At 38.0% G+C, this 8,791-nt stretch overlaps 1 protein-coding gene across 1 annotated transcript; it reads left to right on the forward strand.

Annotated features, from left to right (window-relative positions):
- Positions 1-1,429: 1,429 nt before the first annotated feature.
- On the forward strand, positions 1,430-8,490 carry LOC104459621 (insulin-induced gene 1 protein; the record flags this gene model as incomplete). The annotated part of the gene is made up of 4 exons (XM_010086690.1): positions 1,430-1,554; positions 2,246-2,412; positions 2,902-3,001; positions 6,196-8,490. Coding segments are annotated over 4 exons (422 nt in total), but the record flags the coding sequence as incomplete, so codon positions are not given.
- Positions 8,491-8,791: the final 301 nt, after the last annotated feature.

Here is an 8,791-nt window from a genome sequence, read left to right on the forward strand (position 1 = left end):
CCCGCCCCGCTGCCGGAGCGCCTCCAGGTCTGCAGCGCAAAATGTCCCACAACAGCCGGGCCGTGGTGTGGTTGTCGCAGTAGCCGGCGTTTTCCCGGTGCGTTAGTGTTAATAAACCCGCCCCTCTCCTTGTCAAAACAAAATAAAGCTTTGACGAACGGTTGGGGGTGGGGGGCTTACAGAGGTGTCAAATCTTCAGGAATAAACCCACTGTAAGTTTTTTAAATCACAGTGAAAGTACTTTAAACAACTCTCCTGTTTGTTTTAAGGCAGTGATAGTGTTATGTGCTACTTGGACCTCATAGTAAGGAAGTATGAATGATAAACCATAAACTGGAAAGAATGATAAACTCTGTCGTAAAGATTGCCACGGGGTATGCTCCAGTGAGAGGTTTCATAGTCCTGTCACAGTTGGATTAAGCTTTGGGATTTAGCTGTTACTGTAAGGTAAAAGTCCTCGTGAATGGCATAAAAGTAAAGAAGCTGTTTCAGCTTCAGATCATACATTTTTCTTAAAATGGCATGTCTTGTATCTTCTTAACATATAAGTTATTCCTCTTAGGGGTTTAAGGAAGGGAAAGAAAGGGTTAGGAAAGGAAGCAAGCAAATGTAGATGTTACATAAAGCAACACATCTAACCCTGGAGTTGTCACGGTGACAACGCATGGAGTTGCAAGGCTTAGAATTAAACTCAGCTACTGTTTGTGTTAGCAACTGAGCTAACAGTAGTCTGTGTTTTTCTTCTACAACCAATTTGCAGACTGATAAGGCTGAGAAAATGCTATATGAGGATAAAAGCTTTGTCTAGTTAATAGTAGTTATTTTTCCCTGACATAAATATGACTGATGGCAGGTGCTTCTTTAAGTTCAGTTCTGCTTCTATTTGGCATCAAAATTAATCTGATTTGGATGGCAGCATAGGCTGATTTACAGCCCAGCAGAAGGAGATAAAGCAGCTCTGCTGAGAAACTTTTGAGTCCAGACAAATACATAATTCAGGGCCTGATTCACAGCTAATAAGTTCATAAAACTGTCTGCCCTGCACATGAGTAATAAACACATATTCCATTCCTCACTGTAGTTACGCTTTTTGTTATGCTTTGTTATTTATTGGTACAAACCAGTGTCTGCTCAAGACATCAAACGATACGTGCTTATAGGAGAAAAGGAGCTTGAAGTCAGATACCTTAACATTGCAATGTGTGTCTCTTGCTTTAGAGGTTCAAACAGAATATTGCTTGTTAGAGTGGTGAGTTTTTCTTTTCTAAAGTGTATGGCGGGTAATAATTGTCTCTTCTTCATCAGACTTACAGCAGAGTGATAAGCACCTCACTGCTTTATGAAGCATTTATTTGCCAAACTAATATTTAGTAATATTGAAGTAATAATTGTATAACAGTCAGTACAAGCAGTCTTAATTCTCTTGCAGCTGTCGTTGGCCTGCTGTATCCCTGCATTGACAGGCACCTTGGGGAACCCCACAAATTCAAGAGAGAGTGGGCCAGCGTAATGCGATGTATAGCAGTTTTCGTTGGCATTAACCATGCAAGTGCTGTATCCTTGAACTAATTTACATTGTTCCTTGATGTGCTTAGTCTGTGATGAAACAGTCTCTCCCAGTCACGGCTGGGAGAATTACAAAGGTAAGGATGGTGCTGTTGGCAGAGACATAAACTTCTGTGAGACCTGCAGTACACTACTGCAGCATCTATTTTAAGACAGGTAACACAGTTCACTTAAAAGTAGTTGAGGGCGGTTTTGGGAGAGGGAAGGGATAGACATCATAGTATGTCTGGTTTAACTGCAAATGTAACAGTGTAAGTTGTGTTATTTTAGTCTATATGTTGTCTAAATCTAATAGCTAACACAACTAGTGAGGTACACTGCACTGTTCAGTAAGAGTGTTGCATTGAATAGTGATGGTTTGAGCAGAAAACCTAAATCAGCAGGCAGAACTGGGTTACTTGAGACGAAAATCCATAAAAGTTAAATATGTTACAACATAATATATTCTTTAGATGCTCAGTGTGACAAAAATTGATGTTGCCTTTGCGCTCACACTCCAGTCAAAGTAAGCAAGAGCTGACTTTGCAAGATTGCTCAGCAGGTCTGAAAACCAGATCCTAACATAATGTATTTAGAGATACAGAATCATGCTCACCTTCAAATTGAGTTCTCCCTTTTTCAGTTTCAGCAGTAGGATGTCTGCAGACATAAAAGAATTGTCCTTAACATCTTTTTCCAGAAACTAGATTTTGCAAACAACGTCCAGCTGTCCCTGACTCTAGCAGCGTTATCACTGGGTCTTTGGTGGACATTTGATCGTTCAAGAAGTGGTCTCGGACTTGGAATTACAATAGCCTTTGTAGCAACTCTGATAACCCAGTTTCTTGTATATAATGGTGTTTATCAGTAAGTTACACTTTTAAAGACTGTTTCAGCTCTCTTGTCTTAACTAAAAATTGGGGGTTCACATGCACTGAAAGGTAGTTATTAGCATGTTTGGCATATTCTTATAATAAGACTTGTCTAAGGCAGCTAATTGCCCAGTTGTTCCAGATGATCAGATTGAGAACTTGGGGTGGAAGGTGGGGAGCAGACAAATTGGGATGTATGTTGAAATGATAACAGGTCAGCAAACTGGACTTCTGCTGACTTGGTATATCATTAACTGTCTCTCAGGAGAGAGAATTTCTAAACCTTCCTGGCTAGGACACTGGGTTTTGGAAGCTTATTGAAGCTTATTAAGTTCACAGACTTAATTTGGTCTCCCTGTTTCTTTTCTTGGGTTACTGGTTTGGTTTTGTTTGGGCTCAGGGAGAGAATTCTATAGCATCTTGTTAACAGTATGTAAGGTGATGATAATAACTTGTCTCTAATTTATTTCCTTTTGTTTACTAGGTATACATCCCCGGATTTTCTTTATATCCGTTCTTGGCTTCCGTGTATATTTTTCTCAGGAGGTGTGACTGTAGGAAACATAGGACGCCAACTGGCTATGGTAATTACTGTATAATTAGCATTTCCTTTAACAATCCAAATACCTTCCATTGTTGTTAGTCCAAGAACAAACTATGCCTTTAAGGGTATGACTCACAAAATGACAGAAATAAATATATCTCTTCACAAGAGCTGAAATGTAAACGTACAACCTGTGTTGCCAGTAGAGTGGGAATTGTCGTAGTGATTGTTTGAGTATCCTCTGTATTTAACTTTTTCCATCAACAGCCAAAATAAGACAGGAATCAGTAGTCACTTCTGGTAAGAATCTTAATCACTCCTGCTCCATCAGTACTTTGAATTAACATCCAAGGTAGCTAGAAAACTGAGACACAAATGGGTTTTCTCTAATTATTTATGCGGTGAAGTATTTTTGTTATGTAGATGAAAGGAAGAGTCCTTATACAGCATTAAATTCCACCACTTGAGAATCAAATACACTCACACTTAAGACGTAGTTCAAGTATCACTCCATATATGGGATAATATCTTGTAAATGACTATGTCATTTGCTAGGTTCTTAAGTAATTATTTCCTTGTGGAATACTTAAGAGTAAAGCTGGCTATGTGCTTGCACATCAGCCTAAGGCTTGGTGGTGAAAAGTGTTCTAACGCTGACGGATAGTAATAATTAATACTGAATTGATTTAACTTCTGTTTCTTTGCTGCATAAGTCCATTATCCTGGAAAACATCTTTTAAGTACTTCACTTCTCTAAGGCTGCTGTGGTTTAGATGCCTTTAATTTTTGCTGAGGGAAGTGCATTTGTAGACTTGGGAGTTCCTGAAATACTAGTCTCTGAACTGTTTAGTAAGGGGAAGGCTGCTTTTTGTGACTGAACCACGAATGAATAACAAGATTAGTCTAAACCTAGCTGTCTTGCCTGGAACAGGCTACCTGTCTCTTCTGCCTTGCCTTTCTGACCCAGTGGATACGTGCAAATGTACTTCTCATGTGGATAGTCTGAACTTGATGCTGCAGACAGTCTTGCAGACAAGCTGGGGAAGACAGCCTTGTTGCTTGACCGTCACTGGCTAACATTAAAGATCAATTTTTTTAGTATCGATTCTCAGTTACACTAAATTAACAGTAACCTGTTGTAGAAAAGGCTATTTTAAAAAAAATATTTGGGGCAAATCTACTTCTGTTCTTCCGGTTTTTCTTTCATGCTGACATGATACCAAGTTACAGATTTCCTGGGACCATGGTCACAGTCTTAACTTCACAGTTTTGTTTCTTTAAAATACAAGCTCACTACTGCCTCTTCAAATCCCGGTGGTACATACTCTCTGCATTTGTTTTTTCTTAGGATTACATGTATGGTGGGAGGAGAGGTCATAATTTCCTTTTTGAATTTGTCACTCACATCAAGTGAAAAAGATGTATTACTATAGTTTTATTTAAGCTTTGCTCTTGCAAGCAGACTCTCAAAGTAAAATTATGGTCAGTTGTATGCTACCGTTCTGTATTTCAGCTCGGCATATGCAGCACTTGCTGTTGCTATGCTTCTTATGTTAGAAATCAAAGGAAGGGAGCCTTAAAGAAGAAAGAGCTAAAATAAATTTAGGCACATAGGATTTTTTCTTTTTTTCCTTTGCTTTCTTTTCACCTGGCATCTCACCTGAATGTAGGTAAGGCAAGACCGGCTCCTGCCTACAACTTTGCTGTCAATCTTGTCATCTTCCTTCCAAAGAAAGAGGGAAGTTGGCAAGGCAAAGCATTCTTTTCTGGTTATCCAGAAGTATCTTCTCATGTGTTTTAAATTACCATTACTCAGTCTGGAAAAACTTTGAGAAGCCGAATATTTTCGTAAGAACACTTCTGCAAGTCACTGTGAAGCATTCAGTGCTGGAAACTCAAAGAATTCCACTTCTAAACCAGAATCGTAGAATTCATTCTACTAGGTCCTTCCTCTATAGAGATGACCCAAAAGCATATCTGTTTTGTCAGCCATTGTGAATGTGGCAAGAAGAGGGTATATTGCATTTTTTAAAACTAAACCCAAATAAAACAGTTATTTTTTGTAGTACCTGAGCTGTTTGGTTGCATTTGGCAGTTGCAGATCAAACAGTAGATATTTTCTGGGCATGTCTAGAGTAGAAGGCAACACCTGTGGAAATAAATTCTAGTGGAGTAAAGTTGCGTTGCTTCTTCTGTTACTGTCAGTTAGAAAAGAAATTAAAGAAATTAGAAGTAGAATGTGAAGTGTCCCTGAGACATCGCCTCCCATCCTGAGAAACGTTAGCTGGGAGATGCTTGCTGCTTTTCAGTCGCTGGATTTCAAGTGCGCTTACGTGCAGTAGACAAGTGCACTGTTACATTTATGCAAACCTGCTGTTAGCAGAGGGGTTTGGGTTTTGTTTGTTGGCTCTGGGTTTTTTTTTGCTATCAGCTTGAGGATGAAATCCAACATAATCTTTTAACACCTTGATTTCTAAAGAAAAGGGGAAGGTGCTGCTGCCACCATCAGCTCTTGCTGATCATTATGACACCTAAAATTTCCCAGTCAGTGCTCATCAGCTGTGTTAAATGGTTGGCAACAGTTCATTTTGGGCTGTAACCATAGTTTACCAGATGTTGAAAATTAGGATGGTATTCAGAACTTGGACCTCACAAATATCTATTATTTGCTGCTGCTTGAGGCTGCAGAACTGTGAACGCATTTAATACTTGGAAATACATTTGAGTTTTGGCTCTAGAATGGGAATCGCGTATTACAAGCTTTGTTTTAACAAAAAATTGGTTAAATTTCTTACGCTGACATGTTATAGGGGTTTGTACTAGAGAAGGGGTTTGGGAGGAAGTGAGTAAGTCTATCTGATACCAGGCTTTGACTGGAAAATAAAGTAACTAATGCTTGAAGATAGTTTGAAAGAGGGCTGTTAAACTGAATTAATTCCCATTAAGTGAAGCACGGTGTACCTTCTGCTAAGAAATAAACTGAGATAGGGAGGAAAGCCAGCAAAGTCTTATAAAGCAGATGCACTAATTGAGGCAGCACAGACCCATAGTGACTTTTTTGTCCACAGTTAAGAAGCGCATCCTTGTTGAGCTTTTGTAAGAAGCCATGTCTGCTAAGTCATTGTCAGCCTAACCAAAGTTAGTTGACTATTTAATCATTTAAAGTATTGCATAATGTAGTTACTTATCAGATGGCATTAAAATATAACATGTTTGATGTTTTTTTGTCCATAGGGTATTCCAGAGAAACCACACAATGACTAAATCTTTGAAGAAGAGAGCACAGTGCCAGTATGAAAGCAACATTACGAAGATGTGTTCCTGTTTTAAATTGAAGATTATTTAGAAAAAATAATCTCTTTATGGGCTCACTGCACAAATGACTTGTGGAAAAGAAAATATTAATCCACTCTTAGAATAGCCAAGTGAAATTAACTGCTTATCTTGAAATCTTACTCTGATTTACCGCATAAGCATTTGCGTATGGCTGTTCTCTGGAAGAGTTTAACACCAAGTTGCATACAACTGTTCAGGCTAAGTGGCAGTTTTCCAAGTATTAGATTCCAGTGTAAGTTATTGAAGCAGCTGCCGTATTTTAAAGCCTTGAAACTGAAATTTAATTACAAGCTGTTGTATCAGTGCCCAAAGGAAGTAGATTGATGGTGCTTAACGATGATGAAGTATGGTTTAATAGGAATAGTATTTATCCAAATCTTTAAAAAATAGGGTTATTTAAAAATAAGAGTGATCAAAACAGATTAAAGGCATTGCACTAATGCTTTTAGGAGTCTTATGAAGGATTCATGCCCTTACTTGTAATGCTGCATTAAGTTTTTGTCTTTGATGGTGGAAAGGGTTGGAGGGAGGAAAAGTTGGAAGTCACTTAGTTTGGAACTTCTAAATTACTTCAGTACGATAGGTGAACACTGGAGACAATCTTGTTCTAATGTGAACTTTATTAGGAAAATCTGACTGAAAATTTCATTACTTATGAAGCTTGCAGTCAGATTTGAAAGAATCAAGTTCTGGCCCCAATTCAGTAAGAAATTTTAAGTGTGTGTGGGTATTCTTGCTTAGCTTCAGATGTATGCTTCAGTATCTCACTGAAGGAGGTCTTGAGTATCTTAAATGTCTGGTGTTGCTGAAAAAACATGCACTGCAGGCCACTGCATGGCCATTGAGTATGCGCCCCCAACTCCTTAGATCTCCAGTTTCCTCCTGGAGATGTCTTTGAAGTTGCTTCTGGTTGAGTCAGGGTTTTGACTGAAATGGTTGGAAACAGAAGCAGGCTTGAAATGTGATTTAAAGTGTATGTGAAAAGTAGTGAATAGCTTGTTTTCTCAGTTCAGTTTCTGAAAGAGATCACTACTTGTTTTTTTGCAACCCTATAGAACTTGCAATCTGTGATTGCCTTCTTAACAAAAAAAAAGTGCTTATGTCACTACATTAAACATTTGGTGTTTCTTAATACTTAGTTCTGGTGAGCACAACATATTCATTTGATAGCTTAGACCACAGGAGACCTAAATAGCAAGTATTAGGTCTTAAAGTTGAAGTGCAATGTACAGTAAATCTGAGCCTCATGTTCTCTTCAATATCGATCATTTATGAGAGATTAAAGAGAAAAGGGTTCTGAGTTCATTTCAATGCTGCATGGAGTCAAATGGAGCAATAATTTATTTAACTAGTAAAGCTAGTTTTGTTGTATCTTTCATTGAACCCAAATTTTTAGAAATACTCCAATTTTGTGGTTATGGTGTACTTGTAAACTTTTATGGATTTGCCTTTTTGTATTATGCAATTTTTTTTTCTTCATTTCCAATCTTACATGGCTTCAGATATAGTTAGAGGCATCGGTTAAAGACTGACCCATCAGAAAGGATGTTGAGGCAAGGTAACAGTGTGCTGGCTGTTTTCATTCTTCTAAGGGAATGCTGTAACTGCTGCTTGTGCTTTTTTGTAGCAGGAAATAGCACAAAGCCTGTATTACAGAGTGGACCCCAATTCTAATCTTGCTTTGTTGTGAGTAATTTCATGGGTACAAGATGCTTCCTCAGATGTTTAAAACCTAAATAATCATGCTTTGTAGGAGTACTTGAAGAAATTAGGTCCTCAGATCAGGACTGGGTCAGCTCAGCTGTTTTAAGAAGTATGGTACCTGTTGGGGAGACAGTTTTGTAATCATCTTGAAACCAGTGTCAATGTTATAAAACCAGATGTAAGTAAAGGTGACAGTGAGCTCTTCAGCTGTTTGATTGATAGAGAAGTATTTATTTGTAAAGACTGAAAGTAAAGCTGTATGTGTTAGAAATAATGCAGCCAAAAATGTAAGTCAAAAGTTCATTTTTTGCCAATACTTCTGAGTATCTTAACCAAAGTGATTTAAGTTTGGAAGAGGTGGGGAGGGGAGTGAAGAAAATTTGCACTATTCTGAATTTGAACACTTAAATTCTCATTCTTACTGATAAGTTTTCAGCAGTGTGTTTGGTTTTACACTTTTTTTACTATTAAAGTTTTAAGATCAAGTCATGTTTGCCTTGGATTCTCTGTATTCCCATTATGCAGGAATCTTTCTTGAAAAGGACAGTTGTTATGGTTGCATAACAAATATTCAGTCATGCATACTCAGTGGTTAAAAAAAAAATTCCTAAACTGAATTCAGAAATTAGCTTTTAGAGGGGTTTCCAGCTTTGGTTATATAGTTGAAGAAAAACAGTCTTGCTACTGTGCCAAGAAAGTGGCATCAGTGTATGTTATGGTCATGTGATTTAAGGTACAGAATCTTACTACCATTGTCTTCCAAGAGGCTGAAATTCATAATTTGAAACAA

This window comes from Pterocles gutturalis, unplaced genomic scaffold (assembly GCF_000699245.1).
Source record: "Pterocles gutturalis isolate BGI_N339 unplaced genomic scaffold, ASM69924v1 scaffold16291, whole genome shotgun sequence".
In the NCBI taxonomy this organism is placed as follows: domain Eukaryota; kingdom Metazoa; phylum Chordata; class Aves; order Pterocliformes; family Pteroclidae; genus Pterocles; species Pterocles gutturalis.